The sequence below is a fragment of the Pundamilia nyererei genome, unplaced genomic scaffold (assembly GCF_000239375.1).
Source record: "Pundamilia nyererei isolate P.nyererei 1_Seehausen unplaced genomic scaffold, PunNye1.0 scaffold00024, whole genome shotgun sequence".
In the NCBI taxonomy this organism is placed as follows: Eukaryota; Metazoa; Chordata; class Actinopteri; order Cichliformes; family Cichlidae; genus Pundamilia; species Pundamilia nyererei.
Window position 1 is genome coordinate 1,192,800 of NW_005187425.1, and position 14,744 is coordinate 1,207,543.

General features: G+C 43.6%; 1 protein-coding gene across 1 annotated transcript in view; it reads left to right on the forward strand.

Moving 5' to 3' along the window:
• The window catches only part of sdccag8 (SHH signaling and ciliogenesis regulator sdccag8), a 50,663-nt gene that overhangs the window by 15,476 nt on the left and 20,443 nt on the right, over nt 1-14,744 (forward strand). Inside the window, exon 14 of the mRNA XM_013909392.1 lies at nt 12,106-12,233. Within this exon, the coding sequence (XP_013764846.1) occupies nt 12,106-12,233 (128 nt within the window). The remainder of the gene's footprint in view (nt 1-12,105; nt 12,234-14,744) is intronic.

Consider the following 14,744-nt stretch of genomic DNA (forward strand, 5'->3'; position numbering starts at 1 on the left):
TACCAAACCGGCATTTTATCTCCGAGGAAGTTATCCCAGAGAGAAGTAAAGCAAGTGTGTAAGTTCATCTCTGAATGTTTGTAAAGCATTCCAGCTTTATGCTTAACACCCGATATATGGAGCGACTGCCTCTTCTCTCCCCCTCCCTCTCCTGCTGCTACTTAAATCATGAAACTGATTAATGATCAGCTGATCGGCTTTTCTGTCGCGAGTCCCTCTCTCTTGTTTGTTTATCGCCCACTTCGCGCCAGAAAGAGGAAACCAGCGGCTGAACAACAGCTTGATAATCTGTTGTTAGAATTTATTTAATATTACTTTCTACACCAGAATCCTTTTCTACGCAGCTGACGGCTGGTAACTGTGCAGGGGCGGATCTAGCAAAGTTTAGCCAGGGGGGCCATAGGGCATTAACAGGGAAAAGGGGGACAAAGACACACTTTTCTTTCTTATTCTCATTTAAAATATCTAGCTTTTAATAAATAATTATCTGAATCTTACACCCAAAGTTTTAATCTGATGTAAAATGCATAGAAGTTCATTACTGTATATAGTAACTATTAAGTCTAATACACCCTAGTAAGCTAGTTTTGCTGGGAGTTTGCAACCCTATTAGTTAGGTTGCTTACTCTTTAAAATACCAGAATAGGGAGGATGGTGTAGGTTTACGTTTATTAGATTGATCAGTATTGCTGAACTATGAAATATTTTGGGTGCACTGTATTTTTTTGCATACAGGTATAACAGAATAGCTTTCGTGTTAGTTTGTTTTTAAACTTGAGTATGAACTTATACAAAATGCAGCAAGATATTACAAAAACAGTTTTATTGATTAAAAAACACACTATAGCAGATTCATATCGGTATCGGCCGATATCCAAATTTATGATATCGGTATCGGACATAAAAAAAGTGGTATCGTGCCATCTCTAGTCCAGATATTTATGAACCTAACTATGTAAGCCATGAGACTGAAGCTTCTGTTGGCACTTTACACAAAGCCTTAGGTTTGGAAATAATCTTATTAAGAGGCCTTGGAAAAACACTTCCATTAGTGGGGGCTATACAGAGGTGCATATTCACTGATGTATTCAGAGCATATCCAACAGCGAGGTGAAGACACCATTGTTGATCTGCCATGTATTCTTGCTTTAACCAACAAATAGTTGCAGTAAATAAAAAAGATTTGGTAGACTTTGTACTGCATGAACTAACATCTTTCCTGCCTTTTCGCATCACTTTATATTTTCACAAATAGAAAGAAAAGTGAAAGGGCTGATTAATATTTTCTGATTGTGTAGTTGTTTATTGAAGTCTTTCTTGTGTTTCTTGTAGCTATGTTATGCATGCCATCACTGCATTGCTTTCTGCAGAAAACTTATATATATTTGGTACTAGACCAGGTCTGGTTAGGGCATAAGAGATGATGTATTAGAGATGCAAAAATGTGAGACATTTAAGGCACTTGTGAAATGATGGAATGCACCAAATTGGTAGTGTGGGAAATACAAAAGCAACCATATAGGCCAGGCAAGGAGAGAAGCATACATTGTGTGTTTTAAGGCCACAGTCTCCTTTCTGTGACCCTGAAATCAGAAGATGGGTGCAAAGAGACACAGAGCGAGAGGATTAGGCAGACAAAACTCTGGACCAACCGCTGTGACTCTTATACATGAAGTTCCCCAAACTCTATTAAACACGTCACGCTGCTGCGTTCCCTCTGTACCTCTACGTCGTTCTATTTTTTTCTCCCCTCTGTTGTACATCGTGATAGCAAGGTCTGGAAAGGCGGTGAACAGAACTGTGTGTGTGTGTGTGCGAGGGCGGAGAAGTGTAAATGAGGAAGGTGAGGCAGCAGATGCCGCGTCCCGCCAGAGGCTCGCTTTGAGCAGCGAGTGAAATCTGGGCGCGACAAAACTGCTGCAAACCAACTCGGCGGGAGGCCCTTGTCCAATCACGGCCCGGAATAAAAGGGCCGGGGCGCCACGCGGGCTGCAGTCGCTCAGGAGAGGCGGGGGCCATAATGAACCTTCAAGCGCTGCCAGCGAGCACACACACACACACACACACACACACACACCACTTGAACACAGCATCACTCTTTCTACCTGGCATTAAGAGTGTCTAACCACTGTCACCACGAACATGAATGCACTCTGCCTCTAAGGCAACTGTGTGCATGTATTCTTGTGTGTGCGCACATGCTTGGAGTAATCTTGTTTCGTGAACTGTATTGACTTGTTTGCGAGCGTGCAATTAGACGAGCGTGCGTGCACGTCTGTGTGTGAATGTTATGTGTTGATACCTTTGGGCTACACCTGTGTCTGTGAAGTTTGATGTGTGTGTCTCTGTGTGACAGCAGCAGTGCAGTGCCAGGTATGAGACTCGCTGTGTGTTTCTGTGTGTGTGTGTTTGTGTGTGTGTGTGCTTGTCTGGTCGGCGGCCATGTTGTTGGGTAGCAGATGGCACCATGGTTGGCAGGGGAGGGGCTGCTTAGCACAACTAATCAGACAGTTACGGATAGGGCAGCTGGGAGGGCCGTCGGCCAGCCGTGTGTGCGTGTGTGTGTTTGTGTGTGTACCACAGAGTGCCATGATGTTGACAGTGGTGGGCCCGTTGGCCCGGTGACGAGACCTTGCCGTGTTCTTCTCTCCTCGCTGTCGGAGTGCCCTCTCTGCCATCGTGCCTCCTCGCCTCTCTCTCTTGCACTCTTCCTGCCTCTCTCGCTCAATCTGTTGAGACCTACTTGTTTGTGTCTTCGTTTTAGCTTTTTTAACTGTCTCCTTTGATCTTCCTGTCACTGCTGTATTTCTTTGGTTAACTGTTCAAAGGTTATGTTAATTTGCCATGAAACAGTTATTAAAATACTAGCAAATTTATACTGAAACCATTTTTGTACAGTTTTAATGGAATTGGCACTATACGTATAAAAATGTGACCTCTTGAGCAGGAACATGTCTGTTATGTTGATGTATATTGACTTTGTGAAGTAGGTCAGTGTCTGAATGCCTTTTGAAATCATGCATAAAGTCACTAACATATTTCGTTTTCACCCTTGATCTTAATAAATGTATCTTCCTTCTATATTGGTGGTTCTTATGCTCTGCTTATGAGTCTTTTCCCTTTATTCTACCTGAGTGTGGATAACATTAAAGGAAATTTACCAGACTTGAGGCATCTGACTATCAGGTAATAGATCTAAGATGGTTCTTAGAACAGCATTACTACTGCATTAGTACATATGACTTTATGGCTTCGGCCTTACCAGGTACTCCCTGATCTCTTAAACATGTGTGTCATGTGTTGAGATTGTATTCTACAGTGATTTTATACGATTAAATATTATTATTTTCATCATGCATGTAGGTTTAAAACAGTTTTCCAGTTAGGTGCAAGTGTGGATAGTTTATGTGGGGAAACACAGTAGTTTGATCATTACAGAATTGCAATACAGAGAGAATTCATTCTTGTTAGGTTCCCAGCCAGTGCACGCATTTCTCACTAGTATTCGCAACCTAAGTATTATATATAAACATGTTATATGTTATGGCTGATAACTGATAATGTGCAGCCATGGTATACTGTCCTTCTCACTCTTAACTCAGGAGCTTATTTATGTCTTTCGCAGTTAAAATGTAGATGCTATAAATTCACCAGAGAATATTCACACTCATTACTGTAAGTATGAAGATTGTTAAGCAGGACTGTAATCTATCCATCCGGCGAGGCTGAGGATGGATAGAAAAGACAGATCGCTGACTGTGAGACCTCAGGCAAGATGGAGGCAAATCTGTCGGCTACAACTGTTGCCACCCCAGCCAAGTGTGCCCTGGGACACTGGCCTACATACACACACTACTGCTAGAGGACAAAACGAAAGGGAGTACCAGCCCCCTGCCATCCATCCACCATCCACCCTTCACCTCATTCTGTACTCATCTTTTGCATATCTTTCTAAATAGGTATGGTGAGAAGGGTTTACCAGTAGCTCTATACGTTTTAGAGGATTGTGCTGAAGATCCAGTGCAGGTCGATTTTGAAATCTGTGTTTAAAAGTGTGTGTTGTTTTTGTGTGACCGTGTCATCTGTTCAACTTTTGTGCCTTTGCACACCCCTGCTGTGAGGGTGGCAGGATCAGTGGCGCTACCCAGTGCCCACTACCCAGTAGGCACAGCTTTCATCCAACATGACAGAACCTCTCTCTGCCCCCCATTTCTCTTTTACCTCTCTCATTCTCTTTTACCTGATTGATCTAGCCTTTTGTCGTTTCATCCTCTTTTTTTCCTGCATAGCTGCTTTTTGTTCAGTTTTTTCCCCTTCTTTTGCCTTCGTTCCATCAGCTTCTCTCTGTTACCCTGGGTGGACACAGCAGTGCCAACCGGTGCCACATAGGTAGTGGGCCAGTGCTGCCCTCAGCAGATTGTACTGGGAGTTGATCACAAAGAGCAGTAAGGAACAGAAGGATGAAAGATAAGATTGGAGCAAGGTAGCAGCTAAGTGGAGATGGAAGATACAGCAGGACAAATACTGAAAGGGGAGAGTGTCAAAGAGTTCAGACGGCATAGAAAAGTAATAATAATTATATACTGGGAGAAGACAGAAGGATCTACTCCTGCAAGCTAGATCTGAGAGATCAAATCAGGCAAAGCTGATAAAACCCCAAAACAAAATAAGAAATGTGATCAGTGTGGCTATAAGCACTAATAGGAGAAGCCCATGAAGGAGTGCTGTCCACTTTGGTGTCTATACATGACACCAGCAGCAGAACTAGCAGAAAAAACACGAAGAAGGACGATTTCTCCCCTTCCTGAGGTAATATAAAAAATTGCATTATTTGACCACGTTGGCCATTTTAATGAGTGAAAAAGCTTTTTGCTATTGGTACTTACAGCCATACTTTTAACATGATCCAATCAACTCTCCATGGTGACAACTCTGTAACTGCTAGGCCTCTTCATTGGCACTTGCAGCTACATTTCAAGTGAATTAATATAATTTCCCTGCAGTGTATGTTGATGTGCTGCTCGTTCCAAACAAAGTGCCGTGCGAGCCAGGTTAAAGACGCCTTGACCTGATCCTGACAAACAAAGTGATCTAGTTGAGACCATAGACTGTGACATCACACATAGTTTTCTGATTTCTGTATTCTGAAGCCTCAAGATTTGCTGTCTTTGGCAGCACATTATTTATTTATTTAGTTTTATTTTATTTTATTTTTTATTTTTTTACCATAAAACCATATCTGGACAAGTTGGAAGCTTGTTTTGCAAGCTGTATTAATAAACTGAACAGGTGCAATGTACCGACAAACATCTGCTAATTAGTACTAAGTACGTAATGACTAATGATAAGGTACTAATAATTTTCACTCACCAAAGCACAACTTCTTGGATAGTCTGTACACAGCAAGCTGTATTATTTGTCAGATAATTGCATTAAGGATTGCATCAGCAGCAATCAGTGATACCAGTTAGCAGAGGTGAAGCCTAGCAAATCCTGCCCGGCTACAGCTCCCTGTGCCGGGACAGTTAATCAATGCAACCACTCCAGATGCAAAATGTATGAAAATTTAAACTTGTAAAGTCGTTCTGAATAATTCAAAAAGGAAAAAACAAAACAAAACTGTAAAGTATTTTAAGAAGAGGGGGCTCTGGGAATTTGTTCGACTTTCTTAGGCAGCCTCAAGTGGCCACCAGGGGAACTGCAGTTTCTGGCAACTCTAGTGGTTGCTACTTGGTAAAGACACATCTGATTATAAAGCCCAGGGGAGAGGAGAGACGTTGTCAGAGACACGAGGTATGAAAGTAAGGAGATGATTGAATTCACTAACGATGATTTGGGTGCATAAGGAGAGAAAGGTGGTGCATAGTCCTTTGAGCCTGTTACCTCCAAGCACACGACCCACTGTGAAGGCTGGTGGGTGTTTTAAATAACATCATGCATGTCTCCAGTAAGAAGTGAATTCCGTCACAGGTAGATGGTGCTCACGCCACCAGAGATAAATTTGCTGTAGTACACAAGATTTGGACTTATAGTATAAGTACCTTTCTCACTCTTTCCTCTCTCTTTTCTCTCTCTCTTTTTTTGTTGCATTGCATGTAAGTTAAGCATTTAACAGTAAGACAGTTGTAATCACAGATTTCTTTCTGTTTATTTGGGTAATTAACCAGAACCTTTTCTTATTATATTTGTCCCATAAAATTCACACAACAGGTATTAGACATACACTTTAAAAGATGCCTAATGAGAGGTAGCCTGGTTGAAATAATTAATTTTAGGCAGTCGTTTACCTTTTCTGCTAAAATAGATTTGACCTCGAGCACTGCCACATATGCTACCCACAACTATTTCTGCGGGGCACAGATTTGACACTGACGTTAGGTCTTTGGTTTCTGGATTGGGTCAATATGAGAGCATATTGTACGTATGCTGTGTGTTTATTTTTAAAAATCACAGATGCCTGCGCTGCCAGGCCGCTTTTCTTGTGTTAAGACCATCAGTCATCTGTGCCAATTAAGATTTTTAAACTTCTCTCGCTCTGTTTTGTGAGCAGATAGATGATGACAGAGGCCAATCAGCCACTAATTGCTTCAATCTAGAGCTGGGTTTTTTCTCTGAGGGAATGTGTGCTGTAACAGCAAATGTTTGTTTCTGCAGGGTCGTGTCTATTTGTAGCCGTCTGTGTGTATATGCATACATTTATTCATATGCATGGGAGATTAAACAGCTTTTCAGATGAGCGAAATTGCACACTTTTTTTTGTGCATACTTTTGCATATGTGTGTTACGGTTTGGGAGGCGAGGGGGTATATAAATTTTTTATTTATTTTTTTTGCGCTACTTTTAACAGTTGCAGCTTTCTGCTTTTCGGGCACGATTTGCTAACCACTGACCTTGGTGTCGGCGGGGGGGCTTTAGTGTTCCTCGAAGAAGAAAAGAGGCTTGGGCCGCCCGCTGTAAACAAAGTTGACTTGCCGACAGATGGATTGAATGACAGAGAGGCTAACTGAGCCAGGAATGGGCCTGGCAGCATCGCACCGAGCGGAGAGAGAGGGAGGGAGGGAGAGAGAAAGAGAAAAAGAGAGAGATAAAGGGGGGGGAGAGAGAGGGGAGAAGAGAGAAGAGGTGGCCAACAGGAGAGGAGGTGTGAACAGGTGCAGGGCCGCTGAAGGAAGAACCAGCAGATGGAGAGAGACACAGCCAGTTTAGTTACAGGAAAAAAAGGGTGGGAGGGAAAAAAGGAAGGAGGAGGGAGAGATGGGAACGGGAGAAAAAAAGGATCGGAGCAGAGATGAGAATGCTCTGGACAGATAGATGGACGGATATCTATATACATGTATGTGTATGTACATGTATGTGTATATATATATATAAATAAGGCTGGGTGCAGAGTAAAGAAGCAGTGAGGCTGCATCAGGCCGCCTCTGTGTTGGATGTGCTTGCTTCACGGAGTCGGACAGCAAGATGAAAGGAGGGGTGCCGCAAGGAAAAATGTGGGAGCAGAGTGATTGACTTGCATCACCCAGAGGTTTAATAAAAATGTGCTAAAACACATTGAGGTGCGTGTGACAGGAAATCGTGTGACACTCTGCGTGGTCTGCCACACGGAACAATTCAGATGTTTATTGTGTGCGACATCACCGATACGCAGCGCTGCAAATGTTCAATATGTCACATTATTTTCTCTGTATCGCGCTCATCGATTGTTGGCAGTTACCAGTTAGACGGGCCTACACGAGGCCGCTCGCTCACCGTCTCTCTGTCGCACACATAAACATCGCACTCGCACATAAGCAGAAATCATCTTTGTAGTCTTGCGTATCAAACTGTTGAATATTAATATAGTCTGATTGATGCAGTCTATCATAAATAACCGTGTATCTGCTGGAATTCCTCCACCAGAGTGAATCATCACGAGTGTCACCGTTTTGAGCAGTTGGAGAGCAAATAATTAACAGTTGTCATTTTATAGTATACTATGAGTTTATTTCAGTAAAATCTTACTGACTCGATAAATGGGGTGGAAATTAACTGTGGGTTTTTTATAGCTATGTTCATATAAGAGGCAAAATAAAGGGAAAAACCTGACCTAGATCTGGTATGCTGTGTTTTGCTAGGGTGATTTGACTTCATTTGTGGCCTTAAAATGAAAGAAAATATCTCCTAAATGTAACATTTCTATTCTGGTGAGGGAGGTCTCTTCAAAGATGGCAGTGCTCCCTATCCAAGGGTCACTGTACAGGCTGTAAATTGGAAAAAAAGATGTTAGGACCACCTCAGTTAAGCCTTTTGAGGATCTGTGAGAGATTGCATCATAAAGAGATGATAATTGGAGGGACCCAGAAGAGTTAAAGAGAGTCGATGAATCAGTGGCAGGGAGTGCCAACATTTTCCTTTAATTAATGTTATAGGTGCTTAAAAATCCAATTCAGAAATCAGTGTGTTTTATTGTTTATTCTATAATGACATCCTAGTTACATGTGAATTACGTAAATCTGTAATTCTTCAATTAAAATGTTACATTGAACTGCTAATTCCATAATTGATAGCATCTTCTGGTTCTGGGCTCTCGTAGGTATTTTACCTGCGCAGTAGAAATGCTATTATTTGTCTTTGTCTTGATTCTGCAACTCTTTGCAGTGATCATCAGTACCTGCAACATTCAGTCCTTTTTGTTGCAAACAAAGCCTGCGTCTTCACATGTTTTTTGCTATAGGCTCAGTTCGCAGTCTGTTCACCTGTATGTTAATTTCACACCTGTTATTTTGCACCACATAACTATTGCAGAGCATAAATCTGAATATTCATTCATTTGAGGAATTGTTCTTTTTAGCTTATCGCTTGTTTTTATGTAGATAATTAATATACGATACACGTCAATATTTGACACTTTCTTTACGTCGCAGTGCGTTGAATAAGTAGCTCCAGTTTTTCCATCATCAATCTTGTGACTGCTTTTTAAGGATTTGAAATTACAGCAAAATATAAACTAAATGATTGTTTTCCCCATTATCTCCGTGTGTGTGTGTGTGTGTGTGTGTGTGTGTGTGTGTGTATTTTTATGCTTTAAATATGCATGTATATGTATGTGAGTTATATAGTGGAGAGTTGATTCTGTTTTTACTTTAGTCAGAACAGCGGTCAGTTGTGTCTGGCGTTGGCGAATGTCTCCAATTCCTCCAAGTCCACCGTCTGACTCCAATTTGTGCTCGTTCTGTGATAAACCACGGCATTTGGTGGTTCTGGCGTGGGATGCCGGCTGCACCATGGGGTGCTGCAAACTCCGCGCTTGGTCAGGCCCTGGCACCCCACATCTAATGGGCAACAGCTTGAATAGTGCCCACTTAAGCAGGCAGTGTGGACTGGGCTCCCTCTTCTTCCTCACCACTCCAGCCAGCTAGTCAGCCAGCCACCGCCTCTGCCACCTCCCACTTACCCAGCAGCCACTGTACCTGGACGCAGCCCCAGAGCCATTCCAGCCTACCTTAGGCCCCTGGCCCATGCAGCTCTCGCCATACTTATCAAGCTGTCCTACTGTGCATCAGGCCAGGCATATACAAACAGGCCCAGCTATCTGCTAACTGAACAGTCAGTCTATTGCCTCCTAGGCCCAAACAAGAGTTCCTGCCACAGGCAGCATCCCAGAGCCCATTCACCAATTAACTGGAAGGCAGATTAATGCCCAAGGAGAATTCTACAGCTCCAGCCCCACATATTCAGCCTCTGCTCTACCCGTCACTCCTTATGCTTGCTCCAGGGCTTGGCTTTTCGCTGATACCTCGCCTTCGCTTTCTCTTTTTTATGCTTTAATTTGATAGTGCTCAACAGCAGCCATTTTGTGACAGCATTTTGCAAGTAAACATGTTGCACTGGATTAGAGGGACAAAATGGCGCAGGGGAGAAACAACCGCAAAAGTTTGATCTGCCAGCTCCAGTTTGATCTTTGGTGAGGCATTCAGGCTCTTGTCACAGAGATACAAGTGCTCGTACCCAACTTATCGAACCGAAACCTAAACTCAGCGCACTTCTTTGGGGTTTCTTCACCAGGAACGAAAGCTTCCAGTCCGTTTGTTCAATTCTCTGTCCTTAACTAGGTCGTACTTCTGAGGTTCGGTTCTGTAAATCAGCACGACCAAGCAGATGCCAAATGTGAAGCTCTCTGTCTTTTGATTTCCTCTCCTCAGTTTTTATCACCCTCCTCTTCCTCACCACCACTCTATTGCTGACTGCTGGAACTTTCTGGCGATCTGTCTGATGCTAATTGGTGGGTAAACAGGTCTGGTGTGAGCCCCCTCCACCACCACCCCCCATCCCAATCGCACACAAACGCACACTCATAGAAATACACAAATACACACGGCCCCCTGGAACCTCTTGCAGGACCAAATGGCTGGCAACGCCTGCCCGCCATCTCCCGCTGAGCCCTGGTGTGCGCTTTGGTGGCTCAGGCTGCTGTTCAAGCCCAGCGGGGGTTCATTCACTCACACACACACTCATACGCGTACAGACACACACAGTCTCCTTGTGTCCCCTGCACACCCGCCACCCGCTTTCACACCCCAGACAGCAGGACAGCAGGAGAACACACACACACACGAAGGAACAGACAGACGCGGTCACTTTAGAGATGCAGGCCAAGCGCTGTAGGAGAGAAAAGTTTTCACTTAAACTGGAGAATTCTCTCTTCATTAGCGCCTTTGGACTTCAGGAAGAGTTCTGTTTATTTGTTCGTTTTTTTCCGCTCTTTGTAGTTTTTCTTTTCTTTCCTTCTTTGTCTGTCTCTCTGTTGTTTGGGTACGTTTGGACTTAGTTGAGATAGAAAGTTTGGTTCAGACAGGAACAAAATGTGCCGCTGTTCAAAGCCAGAAGCACCTCAGCTTGAATCGTACCTGTTCTATTCTATTCTGATGCTGACACAAATCTGAATGCAGTTTAAAGTTATTTGACTCCTTCTTCACGTACTTACAGAGATGACAGATCAGCTGACTCACTGTTGTGTGTCCTCAGCATTAGTGTAGCATATATCACAGTGATTTACCTTGTATCAAAATGCGTGGGATGGCAGTTTATTCGAGTGTTGTGTGAATGAGACAGCTGCTGTATCACTCAGGGGTCTCTAAGCTGACAGTGGCCTGACACATTTACCCTTCGACCCCCTCCAAGTCTTTTCTGTCATCGTCCTTTCTGCCCTTCCTTTCTTTCTCATGTTGTCCAGTATGTGCTCTCCTCCTGCTCCCTCTCTCACCTTGGTTTTAGCAAAAAGCCTGTCTGACATCATTCACACACACACACAGACACAGACGCATAACGTTTTCTTTTTATAGAAACGGCTGCAGATACGACCTGGTGGATTCTTGTCAGGTTGCTGGGATTCACTTGATAAATGACCCCGATTACATCGTAAGCCTTTGTGCATTTGTTACTGGACGCGTGGGAAGTCTGAAACATCAACAGTAATGAAGATGATCTGACATTTAACTTAACGCCTAGTTTCCACGTCTCAGTTTGAGTGCAGTTATTTAACGTACTCCTTCCAGAGCAGATTGCACGCAAGAAATTTCTTTCTCGGTGTGTCAACAAACTAATCTCCTTAGTAACCAGAAGCCACTTAAATGCACTGATTGACATGTCTGTTAATGCACAGACTTGAACTTGATCTAAGTGTACAAATTGTCTTCTGCATTATGTTGCAGGAGTAAAACATTAGACCCATTATTTCTGCAGTTTTTAGCCACAAAACACAAATTCCTACCTAAAAACAAAGATTGTGCTTGAAATGCTTCAGAGTGAAACCTTTTTCATGCACCATCACCCGCAGAGTGTGATGAGTAAGATGCCACAGAATGTCAGCGAGTGGCTGTGGAGACTTTTCACATTATTTTCCTTTTCACATGCGATGCTGTGCATGTGTACACGGCAGCTATGGAGGAATCAGAACACTGTCATCTAGTCTTTAGGGTTCTACCAATGGGCCGCTGTGCGTGTATTTTTTGCAGTGCACTTTTATATGATGTGCCAGAAACTAGAAAGTGTGTAGAAATAGTGAAAACACATTTTCTTTCACTGATTCTTCTTCTTTTTCTTTAACTTCTTGTTTTTTCTCCTCAGACAGGACAGAGAGGGTGCAGACCGGGCTCACGAAGAGGAAATGGCCTCGGTGACTCTTTCAGCTCGGGAAAGGGAGCGAGAGCTAACTGTGATGCTGCAGCAAGCAGAAGCCGAACACCTGCAGAGAGGTCAGTGCTTCAATCCACAGCAGTGACAACGGGTTTGTCTTCGTGCTTTTGACTTGTGGCGTAGGTCACAATGTCCTCTTTTCACCTCTCTGACTTAGTCAGCCATTTTGGCTCACATCAGGACAGGTCAGTTCTTCAAAAGAAAAAGCCCCTCCTTTCTTCCCCATCGGCATTTTAGTCACCACAGAACCTGTCGTTCAGAGTCATGCTGTCGTAATACTTACAGACTGCACCACAGCTCGATGCCGCAGTTTAAATGCTTTCTGGAAAACTTGGACGAGCAAAGCATGATAAAGCTTCTTAAAGCAATTTATATTGTAACGTAAAAACCATTGAACATTATAAAGCTTACAACAAACTGTTTTACAACAGTTTTTTTAAAGCAAATTGGAATTAAAAATTTTTAAAACATTTAAAAAAAATATTAGCAGAAGGAATCTTGTAATGTTTCTTATTCTGTTTTATGCTTCAGAGTAAGGAGACCGAAAAGAAAAGACAGTGTCAGGATCTAATGAATCTTTAAATGTTATATGTACAACATGTGAATAAAGAAATCCGAGTTTGTGGATGCTGATAGAGCAGGTTCATCGTTTAAAAAGTTTTCAGCGAAGGCCTGCACACACTTGTGAAAACTGTACATGGCTACGCAGCCGTCTGTTCTCCGATTTGCATCGCAGCTAGGTTTACTGCAGTACCCCGCAGTACACAGGCACGTCAGTTCTAACACAGAGGAGAGGTCGGTGTACGGTCGAGACAAACAAGACTACAGAACGCAGCAGGACTGAATGGGACAGAGCAATTAGAGTCAAATATCCAGAACAACAAGAGGCAAAACGGCAGAGATGACCAGGGTCAGCTACACATTCACATCCATTGAGCTGGATGATTTTCACTCTCCTCCTCAAGGGCGATTCAGCATGGCGGATCTTTGTTCAAACAAGGTCTTGAACTTGCATCATCCAGTTGAAGGGTGTCTTTCTTCTTTCTGTGCCCCCTCGTCCCCGCCATGACGGCACAGAGAGGAGAGCAATTCATCTGAACTGTACAAAACATGGCTGAAGTGACCTCAGAAGTGCAGAACAGAGCAGAAAGAGCCAAACAGAAGCCTTAAGAGGAGAATAGAAAGAAGAGGGGCAGAGCAGAGGGAAGGTGATGGGAGCAGAGCAGGGAGACCCAGCTCAGAGCTCCCTGTCTGTCTGCACAGCAGAGCTGCTGCTGCTAGCACATCTGTTGCACCATCTGGATATCCCCCCCCCCCATAACCCACCACCCACCCTCAGCCACTCTCCCTCCCCTCCCTCCCTTCCCCTATCTTTTTATTTACCTGTGGTTCCCTTCAACAACCCGGGAGCCTGCTGGTACGCAGAACAAAGATGGAGGGTATAGAGGGAGGGAGGGGTGGTGGCGGTGTAGGTGGGGGGGTAAACAAAGAGTTTTTTTGCTGGCGCGTGTCGACAGCACACATGTTGTCTAAAGAGAGCTGACATCAGAGCACAGCAGGAAACTGTGGATGGGGAGGGGATAGAGGGGTGGACGTCCTTTAGTAGCTCGCATCACTTCCTCTCCCCGTGCAACTCAACAGACGAGCTGGATAATTAGCTTTCTTGCTCTCCAAATCCCGCCTCTCTGTCCATCCGTTTGTCCTTCCATCCATCCGTTCCCCCCCTCTCTCACTTCTTCTCCGCTCCCTCCCACCTTTTTTTCTTTTTTCTGAATTTTTTTTTCATGTTTCTTTTTTGAGTAAATGTGTACAGAGCAGCCTCTAGATGATATCAGATATTTGTTTCTCTCTGTCCCTCCCTCCCTGCCACGCTTCTTCCCTCCATCCCTCCCTCCCTCATTTTTCCTCTGTTTGTTTCCAGTGCCAGTTCTGCTGTGTTTCTGTGTCCCAGGGTTCTTTTTGGCCTACGCATGGCCAGACGCATTCAAAGCCTGTTCAGCTAATTAGCATTCTTCATACAACTTTTCCAGCACTGACCAAACTTTGTAGAGTGTATGTGTGTGTGCACGGCTGTGAGTTTGTGTAGTTTAGTTTAATAGTTTAATGCTCAGTAGCATCCAATTTCTGCTCGACTTACATTGTCTGTGGTAGTGATTTGAAGAAGGCGGCTGTGGACAGTGGAATAAAATAGGTTAGAGGTTCCTTTGGAGTCACGGTCAATGGATGAGGTGCTCATCATCCTAAGCATTACCCTTTAAATTTCTCCCAATCAAGACTTATATAACTTTCCGTTTTAATAGCTAATCTGTAGCTTGGAGAGAGCAAAGATGTCTAAAGGGGAGAGTCCAGTTTCTGTCTGCAGAGATCTTTATTTTCTCCAATATTTGCTGTATGAAAAGGAAAAAAGTCTGAGTTACTTTTCAAAGACTGCAAGTCCTTGGTGTTTTTTGGTTTTTGGTCGACTGTAACAGAATGCCGGAGCAGGTGGATCATTCCCTCAATCCAACCGGCAGCCATTGTTATTTTAAAAGAGCAGACATATGCTGGAGAGCTGAACGTGGACCATTTCA